This window comes from Peromyscus californicus, unplaced genomic scaffold (genome assembly GCF_007827085.1).
Source record: "Peromyscus californicus insignis strain IS unplaced genomic scaffold, ASM782708v3 Scaffold_10__1_contigs__length_136768540, whole genome shotgun sequence".
NCBI classification, from domain to species: domain Eukaryota; kingdom Metazoa; phylum Chordata; class Mammalia; order Rodentia; family Cricetidae; genus Peromyscus; species Peromyscus californicus.
Window position 1 is genome coordinate 58,792,410 of NW_026294391.1, and position 19,728 is coordinate 58,812,137.

Consider the following 19,728-nt stretch of genomic DNA (forward strand, 5'->3'; position numbering starts at 1 on the left):
CACCTTATATCCCATCAGAAGAGGAATGAATACATGCTGCTCCCTAGGTCCTGTTCTCCACGTATACAGTCCAAGATCCTCTGGGAAAGTTCTGTTCACAATTATGATTAGGTCTTCCTACATCAATTAATGTAATCAGGATAACCCCACACAGGCATGCCAGAGGCACATCTCCCAGATGATTCTAGGTCCTGTCAAATTGATACATGTTAAAACATTAACCATTACAGTACCTCTCTATTTTGATGTGTAAGTGTGTGTGTATGCATGTGTGTGGACAACATGTATGGCGGTCCAAGGTTGACATCTGAAGTCTTCCTCACTGTTCTCCACCTTATTCATTGAGGTGTGGTTTCTTAATTGAACCCAGAGCTCACTGACACGGGCTAGCCAGCTTGCTCCACGGATCCCGTCTCTACCTTCTGAGCACTAGACTTACAGAAAGGCCGCCACACCCCCTGGTGTATAGATGGATTCTGAGGATCTGAACCTTTTCCCTCATGTTTGGCACCAAGTGCGCTACCCACTGAACCATCACCTTAGCTTCTATGTGCTTTGTGATCGCTGTTTCCAGTTTCAGCTGAAAACAACATTTTCCATCTACTTAGGCAAGGAGCTGGATATTTTTGACATTCCCCTCCTTTTTACCCTCAGCAGCCAATTAATCACCAAGGGTTATTTATTTGCTACATATCCCAGGCTGGTGTCCCCGCATGGCAATCTTCCTCCTCTGTCCCCATATACTGTGATGAGAAGCGTGTGCCAGCAAGCCTGGCTCAATCACCGAGTTCTCCTGGCAATGGCTCCCAGCCTGCTCTCCAGCACTGGCTTCCCTGTTCACATCTGTTGTTGCTCTCCGTGCTCCTGCTTGCATGACCTCTGAGCTGGCCACTGCGAAGAACAGTGTGATCTTTCTGCCTTCACCGGGCGGGATGGACAGAGTAGCCCAGCTGCTCCAGGGGCAGGAAGTAGGGGTGGAGGAAGGGAGAGGGCCCAAGCAAGAGTATAATTCACTCCCAGTCCTGGTACTTGGGCCTTAAATGAAGTGAATACCAGACTCTCACTTGAGAGAGTGCTAAAGTTGATTGGGGTAAGCATAGCTGTGATAGGATTATCAGAACAGTGTCCCCTGGGGTCCACCAAACTATTTCTTGGTCAACAACTCTGCCAGTGAATCAGGCAGTAGGCCAACTGTGAACCTCCTAGAAATCTGGCTCTCTTTGATGATACAACTATTCTCTCAATAGTCTATTAAAATAAACAAACAAACGAATAAGAAAAATAACTGCTCTCTCTCTCAGGCTTTAGTTATTGGAGCTCATTACAGTACAATGTAGCTGAACTACACCATGGCATAGTGAGAGGTAGGAGGAGTGACCATGGAGGAGGAAGGGCACAAAGTGAAAGTTGTTGTTCTGAAGGAGGAGGAAAGGGGGTAGATGACTAAACTTCATTTCAGAGATGTCTGGGCAAGAGTCCTTCAAGTTTGGCGCTGAGGAATGGATCTGTGCTGAAAGGCAATCTTAACTGGCATCACACAGCTAGAAACTCCACTTAGCAGAATTCACATACAACTTAACAGCATATGCTTTCTGGTGTTTAGTATGTATGAGGTGCCGCTGCTCTTTATATGCTATGTGTAGTATTCCTTAAAATACAGCTGCTTCATGACAGAGGTACTATTATCCTCACCATTTATATGTGAGGAAACAGGAAAGAATGTCTAAGCTGTTCAGGGTCAATATAGGCGGTGACAGTGCTGAGATCGATATAGTTAAAAATATTGATATATTTAAACCTTATGCCTTGTTGGTGAGGACTGACTGAATGTGTCTTTGGGGATTCCACACACGAGTCGTCTAGGAACTTACAAACCCTCGGCTGTTGATGCCGGCCTGCAGCAGGCCTGAAAAGAATATGCTGGGTGAGTTGTTAGGGGTGAATCCGAGAGTCTGATCACTGTGTTGGGTGTGCCCACTGACTCATGGGGCTGAGGCTGCAGAGCAGTGCCCTGGCCCTGGTCAAAGGGGGAAGACCTCTCAGGTGAAGAGGGTGGCAGCACCTAGCATGTTCTGGGCAAACAGTAAGAGGGGTACACCAGTGAAGAAGTTACAGATGTGGGAGGAGAAAAAAAATCTTCAGTGAAGTTCATTCTAACCACATTCGAAGGGCCTGGAGGTTACCTTAGTCTGCGTTCTCTCAACTGGAAGGATCACAGAGGCACACAAGAGGTGAGGCCAGATGCAAGGCACAGAGTTCTCAAATTTTTGAGCCTCAAAAGAACCCGGACAGAAACTGGTTCCAAATGATTATGTTTATGTTACAGCCCTAGAAGGTCTGATTTGGGACTCTTCACTTGGGGACTAACGTGCAGGTAGTTTGCTGAGACTCCATCAGCTTATATGCAAAGTATGAATAGGCTGTGTGGGCCTTGTTGGAAGAGGAACCAACGGGCATGGTACATCTAGGAACATATAAACCTTTGGGCTGTACCATGAGCAACTTGAATCTTTGTGTACTATATCATCTGCCTGCTGTCTATGCTGTTGCTAGAGGTTAATGGCTACAATATTGGGCTGGAACCATTTCCATTGCCTCCTGATAATCTATAGTCTCCAAGTCTGCTCTGGCTACTCCAGAGCTCCTAATAACATGCTGCCTCTTTCCCTTTAATGAAGCACCTCCCTAGCTCCCAAGTGGCCTTGATCACTAAGAGCTCTGGTTATCATTTGGAGCAATAGACCTTGGTTGGGATCAGCTTCCTAAAGAATTGGTACAGGGCAGGGATCAAAATACCCTGGTCCTTCTAGGACAGGACAGTACCCCTACCCCTGAAAGTTGATGACATTAGTCAAGATTGCAGGCTGTCTTGGCTACTTTTCAATTGCCATGGTAAGACACCATTACCGAGGCAACTTATAAGCATTTAATGTGGGGCACACAGTTCTTGAGGGCTATGGCAGCGAGCATGGCAGCAGGCAGGCAGGCATGGCGCTGGAGCAGTAGCTGAAAGCTTACAGCTGATCTACAAGCATGAGACAAAAACCTAGGAATGGCATGGGCTTTTGAAATCTCAAAGCCTGCACCCTATGACACATCTCTTCCAACGAGGCTGCACCTTTAATAGTTTGTAAACAGTTCTATCAAGTATTCAAACATATGAGTTTATGGAGGCCATGCTCATTCAAACCACCACACAGGCCAAAGCTTGAGTAGAAGTAAATGGAGGCTTTAAGGTTGTGTGTGTGTGTGTGTATGTGTGTGTGTGTGTGTGTGTGTGCACGCGCACACACACACACTTGAGGACTAACTTTATCTCAAGAGGATGGATATTGGGGTGATAAAGATGCAGAGGTATCACGGAGCTGCTGATATTTTCAGTCACCTAGGAAACTTCATTTCACAAAGGTTAACGTTTAGCTCATGCAAACTCTGGCGCGCACGCGCGCACACACACACACACACACACACACACACACACACACACACACACACACAAATGTAGTTTGGAGGCACTATGTTCATTTCTGTGGCTTGAGCCTGGAAAAAGTACCACTGTAATCACTGCATTAGCACCTATCCCGAGAGCCTAGCGTCGCACTAGGTGAATTTGTAAAAACACTGCCAAGGGCATCATAGGAGGGCTCAACATCTAATTTCCTGGAGGGAGGCAGGAGTACCTTAGAGGAATTTTCTATTTACTACCTTTCTTGATCTAGATAAGGTCTGTGAAGGGCATAAACTTATGAATTGATTAGAAATTTCCAGATCAATGCAAAGGATTTTCTGGATAGTAATTACACTGAGAGGATCATTTCGATGGAAAGACTCCCCATTTTTTTTCTTTCCCAAAAGCAACTCAAGGCTAAGGTGAAGAGAGAGAGGATCTGATGAAACCTGCTCCAAGATACTGGGCAAACTTTGGTTTTATAGAATGCCTTGATATGAGGCTCCGAGAGCACCTTTGCTGGTAAATCTTGACTATCAAGACTTCTAACTCATCGCTGTTGTCGATTATAGGGTGCCTCGTAGAATACTAGTAGGTAATTTCTTTATTTGCTTCAAAGGTATGAGTTGGATTGTAGTAGAGTGAGAGGCTGGTGGATTCTCTGTAACAGTAGGGGGATTCTCTGTAATAGTATGGGGGTTCTCTGTAATAGTATGGGGGTTCTCTGTAATAGTAGGGGGTTCTCTATAATAGTAGGGGGATTCTCTGTAATAGTAGGGGATTCTCTGTAATAGTAGAGGATTATCTGTAATAGTAGGGGGGTTCTCTGTAATAGTAAGGGGGTTCTCTGTAATAGTAGGGGGTTCTCTGTAATAGTAGGGGGATTCTCTGTAATAGTAGGGGGATTCTCTGTAATAGTAGGGGGATTCTCTGTAATAGTAGGGGGTTCTCTGTAATAGTAGGGGGTTCTCTGTAATAGTAGGGGGATTCTCTGTAATAGTAGGGGGTTCTCTGTAATAGTATGGGGATTCTCTGTAATAGTAGGGGGTTCTCTGTAATAGTAGGGGATTCTCTGTAATAGTAGAGGATTATCTGTAATAGTAGGGGGGTTCTCTGTAATAGTAGGGGGGTTTTCTGTAATAGTAAGGGGGTTCTCTGTAATAGTAGGGGGGTTCTCTGTAATAGTAGGGGGATTCTCTGTAATAGTAGGGGGTTCTCTGTAATAGTAGGCGTGGAATATGAGAGTAGAGAGTTGCTGGTTGCCAAACCCCAAAGTAAAATTCTGATACGGGCAGGAAAATAGTCTAATTTCAGCCAGAGGTGGTATAAACACAAAGAGAAAATGCAAGTGTGCCTGGCCTGATTTCAGCTGCACAAGCAGTTAGAGCTGCTGGACCAAGGACTTGGTCTGAGGGGTTGTCTGAGATGCCTGAGGAGAATCCAGTGTGGGCATGATAAATGACTTTTATCAAATACTTATTGCATGCCATGATGTTTGATATGTTCTTTAATGTGATTATCACATTTAATCATTATAATCCTATGAAGTGGATATTATTACTCCCTGCAGTTTATGAGGTCATGGAGGCCCAGAGAGGTAGTACTTGATGGACTAAGAATTAGTGAAGCTCGGGATGGCTGAGCTTTCTTGGGTGCTGCGTTCAGGATTGATGAAACTTGGATCCCCTATGATATAGTGCCTGGCCCGGTTCTCTAAGGACTACAGGAACGTACCTCGTCCACTGGAGGATAGGGGAGAGTGCCGTAGGGACAAAGCATGTCTTAGGTGGTTGCTGTTCTGGTGGCCAGGTGACAGTTTGGTTATGGAGAAACTGGTCCTTTATCAGTTGGACATGTATCAACAGACCAGTCCAGGCTGCCCACTGATTTCCCTGGTAATGTGCTAGTTCTCATGCAGGTGCCAGCATGGGAAGGGACTGAGCAGCAAGGGACAAGGACATGCCATCCATGGATGAAACGAGCCGTCTGCCTTGGTGGTGAGATGACGTGGCGGCCTTGGGATCCAGGTCTCCTTTTCATGCAGTTATCTACATGTTGGTAAGGCTGGAGCCGAGGATGGGTGGGTGGATGGAGGAGGACGTTTGGCTGCTATGGTAACAAGTTCTGCTATGTACAGAGCTCTTCGGGGAATTGGAACTGTGGTATAGTCACTTTGATTCACTCCATTTGATGCGTAAAAAGATGGGGCTACTGGGACTCCAATTCCTGCAGCTTGAACTTAACTAGATAGTAAGTACGAGCTAAAAGTCCCGCCCTGCACAGCCCTGTGTAGCCTGCCACACCACACAAGACAAAGCCTTCTAACTCAATCATTCACTGCCCCCAGGTGGAACATGCAGAAAAAACAACAGCCAGCACTATCAGGGGGACAATGCTCTCTTCTCCTCCGAGGGAGGAGGCAAAGATGTCTGGGGGGCCAGGTGGAAGGCTGCAGTGTCACGCAGTGAGAGGGAAGAAGACAGAATTGAGGGCTGAAGAAAAGTGTAGCTGAGCCGGAGACGTGGTGTCTTAAGTGCACGGTCAGAACACGATGAGGAAAGACATCTCGAGCCGAAATTTAGAACCAGACACAGAAAGACACACCAGAGAGGTGAAGGGATGAGGACTAGCCAAAGGGACCATCCCAATGTCATCTAGACAAGTCTAGGAAGTTCAGTCACTGTCCTGCGGCAGGTTCTAATAATCCTCTAGCATTGTTTACAGGGGTAGGGTGAGTTTCATTCTAAGAAAATCTGGATAGGACAAAGTGACTTCCTGACGGACTGACCTCAAAAGAATCCAGTGACTCAAAGAAGTTCATGGGCAAATGAAATAGAAAGGCGAGTCATGCCGGGCGGTGGTGGCGCACGCCTTTAATCCCAGCACTCGGGAGGCAGAGCCAGGCGGATCTCTGTGAGTTCGAGGCCAGCCTGGGCTACCAAGTGAGTTCCAGGAAAAGGCGCAAAGCTACACAGAGAAACCCTGTCTCGAAAAAACCAAAAAAAAAAAAAAAAAAAAAAGAAAGGCGAGTCATTCCACACAGAAGCAGGCAGCCAGGCAGGCCTCTCCCCTTGCCGGTAGTAACCCCCACATTCCTGCCACATTCATCTGTGACAACAGCCCAGGCAGGTCTTGAACTTGCAGACTTCCTGCCCCGGCCTCCCAAATAGCTGAGATTACTGGTTTGTGTCACCAGGGGTGATTTTTTCCCTGGCAAAATTAGTACTGTTCAACTGTGTGCTTCTGATACATGTTAAGTCCTTCACGACCACTTCCCTCTATTTCCACCTCATCTTCTGTCATTGTCCCCCAGCAATACTGAGCTATAAGTTGTTCCTGAGACCTCCCTGCTTTTGTGGGTGCTGCTTCACATTTGATTTTATGTTGATTTTCACCCCATATTTTATGCTGCTCTGCCTCTGTACATGCCGGTGTGGCTTTCTACCACGCCCTTTCCCGACCTCTTTAAAGGTTCTGCCCAGCCCTTCTCACCCTCTGAAGCTTCATCTAACTCATTCCAGTTCTTCTCTGCAGTACTGCTTCTCAACCGTTTTCTCATTATTCTGCCTGCCTCCCACTCAAGGATCCCTTTAAGATGGCTTTTCTTGATCATTTCCTCCTGCCATGAAATTTTAATATCATAGACACACTATACATCTGTTTATGTACCGATTCCCTTTAGAGGACCATAAATTACTATAACATTAAAGTTATTTCACCTTCAGTAATGAATTTTTGCTCCTCTGGGGCACCATCAGCCATGTGGCGAATGTACGCAAAACAGGGTCAAACATGGCTACTCCAGTGTGTCTTTTTGTGGCTCATTTTCACTGTTGGGTTTCTATGGTGAAAGGCATTCTTGAGACTTCCTATCTTCTCTCTCTCTCTCTCTCTCCTCTCTCTCTCTCTCTCTCTCTCTCTCTCTCTCTCTCTCTCTCTCTCTCTCTCTCTCTCTCTCAGTCCCTTCCTTCCTCCTTCCCTCTTCCTCTCTCCCTCCCTCCCCCCTCTCTCTCCAGGGTTTCTTGGTGTTGCCCTAGCTATCCTGAAACTCCCTCTGTAGACTAGGCCGCCCTTGAATTCACAGAGATCCGCCTGCACCTGCCTCTGGAGTGCTGGGATTAAAAGCTTGTGCCACCACACCCAGCTGACCATGCCTTCTCAAAATTCCATAGTAACCCCCCAATGTGTGTGTGTGTGTGTGTGTGTGTGTGTCTGTGTCTGTGTCTGTGTCTGTGTCTCTGTGTGTGTCTGTGTCTGTCTGTCTTCTGGGGATGGAGTCCAAAGCCTCAGACATGGTAACCCTGCACTCTACACTGAGATAAACCTCAGTTTCCACATTTCCGTTAATAACTGCCATTCCACAAGGCTCAATATTTGTTTTATATCCTACTATTCTACGTATTCTTTCCAGGAGACTAGGTCTATTTCCTTAGTTTTAATAATCACCTATGACGCTATTAAGTTCGAGTCTATCATTTCACTGAAGATGTTTTCCTTGAGCTCCAGTCTCTTGCTGTTATTAGTATGGTCTATAGACTAGTGGTGGACAGCATCACTGAGAGTTTCTGTCAATGTAGTTTCCCAGATTCTGTCCCAGACCTCTTGAACCAGAGTTTGCATTTTGACAAGCTCCCAAGCTAGCCTGTACGCATACTAGAGATAAAGAAAGCCCAGGGCTGTGCCCTATTACCAGCTCTATAACAGATACTATCAATAAGACATAAGCACATTAATCCTCATGTACCTCAACAGATGAGTCATCTACACACAGAGTCCATGGCGCCCACCTCTTCTATGTCATTTCTATCTAACTGCTCCCATTCCTATCTGTCCTGCTTCCAGATGGCTCTGGACCGCGTTTCCTCGCTAAGCTAACCACTACCGCTTTCATCTACTCTTAGGTAGATTATCATCGCAAGCCCTGACAGATTTCCAGACTCACAGCCTCTCTCCCTGAATTTATCTGCCAACTACAGTTAGAGTCCTGTTTCTAAGATACAAATCGGACAGAGATGTAACTCTTGGCTAAATTCCTTTCGATGATTCTTCAGTGTCTGAAGGGAGGGTTCTTCGCCTGGCATCCAGAACAGGTTTTAGGAAACTTTCTGAAATTATAAGGAAAAGTTTGTGTGGTATACATTTTCTAAGGACAAAGAAACTGCTTTCACTAGACTTTCTGAGGGGTTCAAGGACAAAGACAATTAAGAACCAAAAGGACCAAGTTGACAAAGTCCAAGCTATGTAATTTGGCATATAAAGATCCTCCCAGTACCTCTCTCTGGCCACTGGTCTGCAGGAACCCACACCTCACCAGTCCCCACGACTTTTCTGTCTCTGTGCTTCTGCGCACACTTTCCTGAAATAACCCTGAGATTACACACACCTACCAAGTGGCAGAGCCTGGATTACATCCAGGTCTTCAGAGTTCACAGTCGTTCCATTCTATAGTGGCATGACATTTTGCACTAGGACATAGTACTCACAAGTACACCAGACTCCACCCAAAACAGATTTCATGCAATTCTCATATGTAGATCTCACATATATACCATATATATATATATGATATATATATATATATAACATATATATATATATGTATATGTCACCGTTGCAGTCCATTAAGTTATAATGCTCCATTAATGAGTTACTGCCATCAGTATTAAAATGCTGCACTATTTTGCTGATGCAGGGAGCTCATTTCTGAGCAGCTATTATCTTAGCCTCAGCAGTAGAAAGGTTTCGGGACTTCCTAGGAATGCAAAAGCTATGTTGTTTGCTCGTGAACTGACCACTTTCTATCAGTCTCGATTCAAGCGACCCTCTTAGTTATGCACTAACACCCATCTGTTCATTTTAAGTCTTCTAGGTCATCAAACATCACCTAGCAATTCAATATTAGTTTATTACCATGTAAAGCTATACATCTTATATAAAATGCAGGATATCAGGAAGTGAGCACACAAAATTGAAAACATCAATACAGTAGGATAATTCACAATTGAAAAAGAAGAAAATAAATAAGGACCATGATTTTTAAATTAGTTCAGAAGAGCCGGGCGGTGGTGGCGCACGCCTTTAATCCCAGCACTCGGGAGGCAGAGCCAGGAGGATCTCTGTGAGTTCGAGGCCAGCCTGGTCTACCAAGTGAGTTCCAGGAAAGGCGCAAAGCTACACAGGGAAACCCTGTCTCAAAAAAACCAAAAAAAAAAAAAATTAGTTCAGAAGAGGCTGTTTTGGATACTAAGTAGATTAGGGAGAAGCTTGAAGGAAAACATGTGAAATCGTTGAATATCCTGGCCCAAATCAGCTCTTAATAATCACGTTTCAAGAGTCCCACAGGAGTCAACACATCACCTTGAAATACCATGCAATTTTGTTTAAAAAAAATAGACTTTAAGCAAAATACATCAACCCTTGACATGTTGTTTGTTGGAGGAACTAGTGTATAGTTCTAGACAAAAACAAGACAAAACAAAATAATGGTGGTTTCTCATTATTTATACTAGCATCCTAATCAAGCTCTGTTCCTTCCGTATGCACTCTAAAATCCCACCTTTCAAAAAAGATTGGTTTTTATGTGTGTGGGTGTTTTTCCTGCATGTGTATATGTGTGTGTCTGGTGCCAGTGACATCAGAAGAGGATGTCACATACCCTATAACTGGAGTTAAGAACGTTTTTGAGCCACCATTTGGGTGCTAGGAACTGAACCTGGGTCCTCTGCAAGAACAGCCAGTACTCTGTTGAGCCATCTTTCCAGACCCATCTCCCCCTTTTTAAAGCAAGAGCCTCACTGTGTAGCTCAGGCGATCTCAAACTTGCAATCCTCTTGCCTCTGTCTCCAAAATTCTGGGATTACAGGTATGTACTGCCATATCATGTTTTAGTGCCCCTCTAAAATGGAGTCACTAAGTCACCATTTGTCTAATCTCACTTCCCTTGAATAAGGAGAATCTCCTACATGCTTGTCTCCTTAGTATATGACATACAGCAAGAGCTTAGTGTTTGTAAATGAATGACTGCAATCATACCGGCAGCCTCCGATTCAATCAGCACACTGCAGTACTACCGAAGTTCTTCACTAAATCCTCACCAACACCAGGAAAAATGCCCTGCTCCTTAGTCTGAATCACAAAGCCTTTGTAATGTTGTCTTGACCTGTCTTCATACTCTATTTCACTACTTCTGGTTCTCCAGATGCATCATACTTTTCTGCTCCAATGCTGCCATCAATCCTTCTGCTTGGCAATTTCCAGCCCTACCAGATGAGAAAGAAATTCTGACTCCTTTCTCCTTACATGCCATCTTGTACATGGTTGCAAGCACACACACTCATTATACCACATTAGCACTGCCTCTCATTCATAAAAATAACACAGTACATCAGAGGAAATAGAGGAAACAGAAAATATGTGAGGATAAGTGTTGACATACCCAAATTTTAAAGTGGCTTGAAAACTTGCATGTCATATTGGTTTTAAATTTTTTTTTGGTTTTTAGATCTATTTATTTATTTATTTATTTATTATGTACACCGAAGAGGGTGCCAGATCTCATTACAGATGGTTGTGAGCCACCATATGGGTGCTGGGAATTGAACTCAGGACCTCTGGAAAAGCAGTCGGTGCTCTTAACCTCTGAGCCATCTCTCCAGCCCCTTTTTTTGGTTTTTTTGAGACAGAGTTTCTCTGTGTAGCTTTGGAGCCTGTCCTGGAACTCACTCTGTAGCCCAGCTGGCCTCAAACTCACAGAGATTCACCTGCCTCTGCCTCCCGAGTGCTGGGATTAAAGGCGTGCACCACCACCACCCGACTTTGGTTTTAAAATTTATCTTATGCATATGCATATAAAATACATACCCATATCGTATTTGCAAAGCTAGTTATTTTATTATAAGATTTTTTTCAGGTATACAAAATTTTTACATGAGTCTAAGCTAAGTGAATGTATGTTATAACTACCTGTCCTTTAAAAACAAAAGTGACATTATATGAAGGGCATTTTTTCCTAGCTCTGCAGTAATCTACCCACCTTTATTTATTTATTTATTTATTTATTTATTTATTTATTTATTTATTTATTTATTTATTTATTTATTTATTTGATTTTTTGAGACAGGGTCTCACTATGTAGTCCTGACTGTCCTAAAACTCACTATGTAGACTAGGCTAGCCTCAAACTCAGAGATCCACCTACCCTGTACTGGGATTAAAGGTGTGTGCCACCCCACCCAGCTCTAACCACCATTTTTAATGGGTATATAATATTTCAGAGGGGGATGCTACTTAACCATTCTCCTATTGTTGAATGTTTACATATCCTTCCTTTGGGGGTCATATAAATGAGAAAGTATCGTCATACACACCGTTACCATATTTTGGATTAATTTCCTCAGAATAGATTATCAAGAGTCATCTCAAATTTGGCAGGAGGAAAAATATACATTTCCGTTTCTCTTACTGCCAGGTTAAAGCCAGCCTGGTCTTCACAGTGAGTCCCATGCCAGCCAGGGCCACAGAGTGAGATGATGTCTCAAAACCAACAAAACTCAGGAGTAGCTCTGCCAATGTGTGATGACCACTGTACACATTCTCCCTGTTCCCTTGTGTGTGTGTGATAAAGTAATTACAATATACATACGAGGTAAGTCCTGCTTTTAAAATATATATAATTATTTTTGATATGCCCTATAATTTTCATAATTACCATTAAAAATAATAGCACAAGGCCTTGGGATATACGTAGCTCAGTGGTAGAGTTGTGTGTGATGCATGCAGGAGGCCTTGGGTCCAGTGTTTAGAAAAGAATACACACATAGAAGCAAAACAAATCATAGCATACATAATATCTCAGGGAGTAAGTTCACCATTCCTTTATTCCCATTTTGCTAGATGTTCAGTTTTTTACATTCTTTTAAACACAGGCTTAAAAAGGCTTTCTGTGTTGGATTTGTCTGTAGTACTGGGGACAGAAGGCAGGGCTCTTGTCTTAGTTTGTATTTTTTGATTAGTAATAAACATTTTCTCACAGCTTCTAATTGCACTCAAACTCTTTTGGAAATTGTCTGTTCGCGTTCTTTCTCCATATTTCTTTTAATACAGAATAATGCATGTGTGCCTTGAATAATCCAAGCCTACTGTGCTTTGTCGTATCTATGTCACCTGGGCTTTGACAGTTTGTGTTTATCTTTTACTTTTAAAGTGGCTTAAAAACTTTTATGTTATATTGGTTTTTATTTTTTTTAGTGTCAGATTCGATCTTTTCCCTTCAGAATATTTCCTCTTACTTCCTAAACTTAGAAAACTAGTCCTTGTGAGAAGCTTGATCTTCATTCACCATCGTTTTGTAACTTGCTTTTTTATATTTAACTCTTCAATCCAGCTGCCACCTACTTTAGTTTATTATGGAGATGAGGATACAAATGCTACAAGCTGTCACAACAGGACTCAGTGAACAGCCCTTTCTAGTCTTACCATGCATCCTTCTTATCACTTTATCCAATGCAAATTAGATCAAGAAATTAGGGTTCCAGTCATGGCTGTGTTCGCTTGTGATCTTGGCTCTCGGGAGGATGAAGCAGGAGGATCATAAGTTTTAGGGCGGCTTTGGCCATACAGTGGGATCCCATCTCAAAAAACAAAAGGAAAGAATTGTGTCATACCAGCAATATAAAGTACGTTTATCAGTAGGCGCTGATCCCCATTAAAACTCCTGTCCTACATGGAGTTTTGAGTACTAACTGGATACTTTTGTCTTGATATTCCTCATTCTTCCACATGATTAAGCATTGGTCATGGGCACATGGACAAAGTGGAAACAGCTGCATCCTGCACAGCTTTGATTACTCTCTATTTTCATTTATTGAGGCAGGCTCTCTTAAACCCAGAGCTCATCGATTCTGGCTAGTCTAAGCTACCCTGCTTGCCCTGGGAATCCAAGCCCGTGTCTCTGCCTCTTAGTGCTGGGATTACCGGAAGCCACCAGAGTTGCCCAGCTTTTACCTGAGTTTTTTGGATCTGAACTCTGGTTCTCATGCTTGCATAGCACGCTCTTTACCTGCTGAGCCATCTTCTAGACCCCTTTCCATCTTTAATTTTCCATCTGTGACCTCCATACTGCTTCTCAGCTACACATTCCTACTCTGTTCAGACTCCATTCAAACGAGAACACAATCTGATGTTCCTAATGCTTCCCTCTCGTCCAAATCATGGAGAAACTATGTCCATATGATTGTGAGGAGATGAAAGAAAAAGATAATTAAAAAATTATGGAGACATACTTGACAGACTATAATTCGAAAGTGGTCATTTGGTAAGGGAAAATATCAGTATAGATTAACTAGTAAAGAGATTCCAAGCCGGGCGGTGGTGGCGCACGCCTTTAATCCCAGCACTCAGGAGGCAGAGCCAGGCGGATCTCTGTGAGTTCGAGGCCAGCCTGGGCTACCAAGTGAGTTCCAGGAAAGGCGCAAAGCTACACAGAGAAACCCTGTCTCGAAAACCAAACAAACAAAAAGAGAGGTTCCAGTAGAAATACCTCTTTGAAACCAATGTAAACTATTCGATGAAATACATGGATAAAATACTAAGCAGCGTGTCCAGATAAGACTTATCTTAAATATACATATAGACTTTAGGGCATATGAAAATGAACTCCCAGGTTGGGAATGTAACTCAGTGATAGAGCACTTGCCTAGCATGCATGAGGTCCTAGGTTCAATTCCAGCACTGAAACTTTTAGAGCTCAGTTGCTACAGTGCTTGTACAGCATGCAGGAAGCCCTGGGTTTGACTCTGCACTGCAGAAACCAGACATGCTGGTGCATCCCCAGCACTTGAGGTAGAGGCATGAGGATCAGTAGTTCGAGGTCATTCTTGGCTACAAAGAAAGCTTGAGGCCAGAAGAAATAAAATGAAAATAAGATCTACTGGGCGGTGGTGGCACATGCCTTTAAGCCCAGCACTTAGGAGGTAGAGGCAGGTGGATATCCGAGTTCCAGGCCAGCCTGGTCTACAGAGAGGGTTCCAGGACAGCCAGAATTACTCAGAGAAGGGGAGCGGGGTGGGGGTGGGGGGGTGGGGGGGGGAGAAAGAAAAGAGACCATAACAGTTGACTGCCAGCAGGTGGCGCTTGACCCACAGCACTGTACGGAGGAAAACCAAGTAATGAAATCAAAGAAATGCTACTGAACTCCTAGGATGCTGTCAGTAAAAGTACCCTTCACACGGAAAGCTGGAGCTGCAGATATTTAAGGAAGAAGGTAGGAGTTTGTAGGGCATCAGCCCCAATGACAGTTTGTTCAGCTGTCTGTGTTGGGAAAGGAATAACGCTCCTCCCCCATCTCTTCTAGGTTCTTGGTTGGGCTATGAGTCAGCATAAAAATTGATTAGCCAGAGAAAAATCATTTTATTCATTTTCTTATACACATTGAAACCTTGCTATTAATGAGACTGAAGAAGCCCAGATGATTGACGATGACAGCATCCTGAGGTACTGAATAAGGAGTTCTGGAGGGGGGATGGTGGAGACATAGGACAGGGTACCGAGGGGAGAAAACACATGGCGAGTAATAAAAATGCCTTGGAGCCCCCCTCTTCCTCCTAGATACGGCTGCCGTGTGCTCTACCCCATTGCCGACAGGCCTGGATCTTGTGTAGCAACTGACTCACTGGACTTGGCCAGCTCGCCTATGTTGCCACTGAGAAAGAATGAAGGCAGGAACGAGGAGTTTAGTCCCAGCTCAGCCTAACAGGCAGCTAGCCTGCTCTTTGCCAATGCTTCTGTCCCAATCCATTCAACTTAGAATTGGTCTCGTCGGGGGAAGGGACTGTCTCATGCCACTGTTTTCTTTATCCTAGCTTGGTACACCTAAGAGTTAGGAGCCCCAGCAATTCCGCATTACTGTCTGCAGGCTTTTCTACAATCACTCTTATTTAACTTTCAAACGCAGTGATTGGCTGTACCATCCCCAAGATATCAATTTCTTGATGGCAGGATTGGGTTATTTCATCAGAATAGAATCTAAGAATATTGTTACTGGGTCAACAAGTACGAACACATTTCCCACTTTCAACACTACCAAAGTTTTCAAGAACCCTGTCAGCATCTGAATATTTTCAAATCAAAGATTTTTTTTTCAGTTCTGTGGGGAGAAATATACTTTACTTCAATTCCCCTACCTCCAGTTACTAAAGATAAAACCATGGGCTTGCCACACAGTGTTTACCCCCTGCACGGGATCTAGGAATCTGTGCATGTATCTGGGGTTGAAACAGATAGTGTGATTGCAATGAAGAGAATGGGACAATGAAAACAGACCTGACAGGCAGCTTAGGGCAGGGCTCCTACAGCAGCAGCTCCGGGAATGTCCAGATGCCAGAAGGGAGCTCTGCTTTCTTATCTCCTACGTGCGGGTGTGAGCAGAACTCCAGTCCAGACACTCAGGAGCTTCTGGTAGCCAGCTTTGGAACTGATCTCTGGATTTTCATGATGGAAATGGGGTCCACCCAGTCCCTAATTTCAGCCTATCTCCTAACTGATGTCAGGGTACCATCTTCAGAACAGATACTGTTAGGACATCTGGTGGAGATAAGAAACCAGACTCTAAGCTCTATCTCTGTCTCTGGGTGGAAAATTAACAGTCCAAGCTACCAAAACAAGAGTTAATTAAGGAAAGCCCAGAGCCCACCTAAAGGCATGCTAAATAAATGGGAGAGGAAATTTCACTCCCTTAATGAGAGGATGTACTTTTTCTTTTCCTCCCCAGAGATCCCACTCTGTCTCCCTCCCGCGCATGCCTCCTCAGATGCTCTGGGCTTTCTCATTCTTTCTCTGAAGTTACTCGTCCCTCTGACTCCCAGCCCCTCATTTCTGCCATGTGGTGGCTTACAAAAGCCATGAGTTTTCTCTCTTCCTCTTTTCCATGCTCCCTGGCAGCTACCAAGATTTATAGCTTGCCTGCCTTAAGGGTTTTCTTTTAAAGACTAATAAAATTGTCACTGTCATTGAGCTTCCTGCTGAGCCTATCTAGTTTTTAAAGATAGAATCTCACTGTGTAGCCCTAGCAGGACTAGAAGAGGTCTGTCCGCCTGTCTCCTGAGCACTGGGATTAAAAGCGTATGCCACTATGCCTAGCCCGAGTCTAATCTTAAATTCTTTAATTAGGCCGGGTGGTGGTGGCGCACGCCTTTAATCCCAGCACTCAGGAGGCAGAGGCAGGTGGATCTCTGTGAGTTCGAGGCCAGTCTGGTCTCCAGAGCGAGTTCCAGGACAGGCGCAAAGCTACACAGAGAAACCTTGTCTCAAAAAACAAACAAACAAAAAAATCTTTAATTAATGGGTCTCCAAGAGGAGACCCCAACTTGCCCAGTAACATGTGGCACTCAAGGATGGGCTCCCCAGAATTTCCAGTAACAATAATAGGTAGCACCTAGCTTCGTGTAAGTTTATAAGCCTGTGGTCCTACTTCAGAGAGGATCTAGTTGTGTCAGCCCACCCTGGAATTCAGACCTGAATGAAGTCAATCCCCAGAAACTATAATCGACATTCACTACCAGTCTGTGTGTTTCGAGACGGGAGCGCTGACAGCTGTCTTCAACAGGTAATGGCATGTGAGCACCTTCACACCTGCATGCAGCCTGCCAGCCATGGCTGGCTCCACTAGAATGGACAGCCCCTGGCAGAAAGCCAGGGCTAAGAGGCGGCAAGGTCTGAAAGTGACCCAAGCCCTCCCGCAGCAAATGGAACCTTGGGAAATGACGGCACGCTTGCCAGAGCAGGCATTCTTGGTGAAAGCACAAGGCTTCCTTACTCCCCATGCCCAAAGGACAGAGAAGGCCTGGATGCAGAGAGTCCTGCTCTTCTCTTCATTCTTCAGCTTTAATAAGAAAAAATCTTGTTTTAATTTCGAACTTAAAAAAAAAAAGCTAACAAAAGCAGGCTGTTCTCTTTGTTTAAGACCATGTGAAATCATTACTAAAACATCAGTTTTCTATTGTCTAGACAGGAGATTGTAGTTATTTAGTTTTACAAGGACTACTTTGGCCAGCAAATCTGTCCATTTGGAAAAGAACACCATACTATTATGTAAATTTGCATATGCTAAAACTGTGGTGCCTTTCAGTCTGAAAGAATCCAATGCTGCTTTCTTTTGACTGAAGATCAAGGTCTCGGTTGGCTGCTCTCACTGATTTGCGAATGATACACTGGCAGTCAGTAAGACAGCTGCGTTCTTTCACCCAGGCAGCACATTGATAAATAAATTCAGTTGTGAGATCCCCCTTCCCTACAAGTATTAAGCACTACTAACCCAGCACATGAGATGCCAGATGTGGAAGGCGGCTTGGGGTTCTTGTCAGAGTAGGAAGTTACACACACAAACACAAGATTCTAAAAGGCCTTTTTGTCTCTAAGCAAGCAGTACCTAAGAAGAGCCCCTTTTTCCTTAGAGATAGATAGCCATGTTATCACTTTCCTTGGACATAGTGAAAGACTCCTTGATTATTTTAAACCTTTTGTTCTATGTCTATTCTCATCAATGATCTACTTATTCAAAAACCCATTTCTTACTTATATCAAGTATGAGCTCTGAAACGCACCTCTCCCAAGACTTCCATGATTAATTTCTCCGTACTGACAGTCTATTCATCTTATATACTAGACATATTCCCTTAGTGTCATAATTTATATTATCTTCTAACTAGTCCAGTTCTGTTCCCGTTTCTAGAGCCAAGTCCCCGAGACGGGATTTCCAAGCACTGTAGGTTGTCTAGTTACATCCTTTTCCCTGTCCCTTGACTGATAAAGAAACTGGGGCCTAGGGAGGTTTGGCCAAGTGTGCAGGGAAACTAGGCATGCAGCCCAGATGCCCTGACTTTCAATGGAGTGCTTTCCACTCTATTAGGTCATCTAGCTTTCTTGCGTCTTTTCCGAACACCTTATAAAATGCTAGACACATACGTGGTTCCCAGAAGTGTCAGTATAACAAGTGTACAAGGTTATCTAACTGAGAGATTGACCACGGAAGGAGTTAGAAAGCAGAAAAGCCATTTCCTTACTTCTTTGCGTGATGCCACCCTCCAGACCAGTTAATCGCTATTTTACACTTCCCGTCAATCAGGCACTGGGCAGCTGTGATTGTAGCGCCTCCTATAGCTGCTGCATAGTCAAATATCCCTTGTGTGGCTGGGCAGTCGTAACCTGGGGGCAGAACCCAGAAAAGTCTGTTAAAGATGATCTGGGGAAGGAAGGATAGGTTAAGTCGTGACAACAGCATGGTCTAAGAAGCTTCTGTGCTAAAATCATCTCCAGTGTTAGGGAGGGAAGGCTTTCCAATGTTAGTGCTAGAAAGGATAAAGCCATCAAGATGAACTTCTCATATCCCACCAGCAGTCAATCAAGGCCCAAGAGGGGATGCATTTTGCCAGGGGTCACATGGAACCAGGCCTGGGACCAGGTCTTTTGATTGCTAATCTAGTGTCTTTCTACTAATCCACGCAGTTTCTCTAGAACAGGGGTGCCTAGCCTAACCTTTGACATCATAGTATGTTGCTGTCACCTACAAATGTGTTGGGCCCCATTCATAGCTATCTGGGGAAGCATGTGGCCCATGAGCTACAAGTTGGACACACCTATTCTAGACTATGCTGTTGACAATTCACTGTGATTTTTTTTAGTGCATCTGTTGATAAGGTAGGAAACTTAGCCAGAATTTAAATATTTACCTAATGCCATGCATGGTGACACGCACCTTTAATCCCAGCACTTGGAAGGCAGAGGCAGATAAGTTCCAGGCTAGCCAGGGCTATACGGTGAGACTCTGTCTCAAAAAAAATAAAAAAGACTCAAAACAAATAAATCTATACTTAAAACCTGTGATTATAGAACAGCTGACCCGGCATGGATATAGCCAGAGTAGATCTAAGTGCTGCCATTAGAATCTCAACATCGAAAGGATTCTTCTCCATCAGGCTCATCTTCAGTTCTGTTCAGTTCATATAGTGTACACGGTATGACTAAACTGAGGGATTAAAGTGAACAGTTGGGGCTAGAGATAGAGCTAAGGAGGAGTGCTTGGCTAGCATATCCCAGGCCCCGGGTTTCACCTTAATAACACACACACAGGCACAGAGACACAGACAAGGCAGACAGACAGACACAGAGACACAGATGTGCATGTGTGTGCGCGCGCGCACACACACACGTGCACCAGTTATATTATTTCTTAATTTAAAAGTATTGGGCTAGAGAGATGGCTAGCAGTTAAGAGCATTTATTGCTCT

General features: G+C 44.1%; 1 protein-coding gene and 1 long non-coding RNA gene across 5 annotated transcripts in view; one reads left to right on the plus strand and one right to left on the minus strand.

Moving 5' to 3' along the window:
• Positions 1-19,728, minus strand: part of Hdac8 (histone deacetylase 8) — a 225,718-nt gene that overhangs the window by 197,269 nt on the left and 8,721 nt on the right. For all 3 annotated transcript variants that reach the window (XM_052734157.1, XM_052734147.1, XM_052734141.1), the window contains exon 4: positions 18,505-18,646. In XM_052734157.1, coding sequence (XP_052590117.1) covers positions 18,505-18,646 — 142 coding nt within the window. The remainder of the gene's footprint in view (positions 1-18,504; positions 18,647-19,728) is intronic.
• LOC128107816 (uncharacterized) overlaps positions 1-19,728 on the plus strand; it is a 72,660-nt gene that overhangs the window by 46,323 nt on the left and 6,609 nt on the right. Inside the window, exon 3 of one of the 2 annotated variants that reach the window (XR_008217221.1) lies at positions 5,356-5,506. This is a non-coding gene — a long non-coding RNA (uncharacterized LOC128107816). Of the gene's footprint in view, positions 1-5,355; positions 5,507-14,547; positions 14,709-19,728 lie in introns of those variants that run through there. The other variant, XR_008217219.1, reaches the window with a different exon arrangement.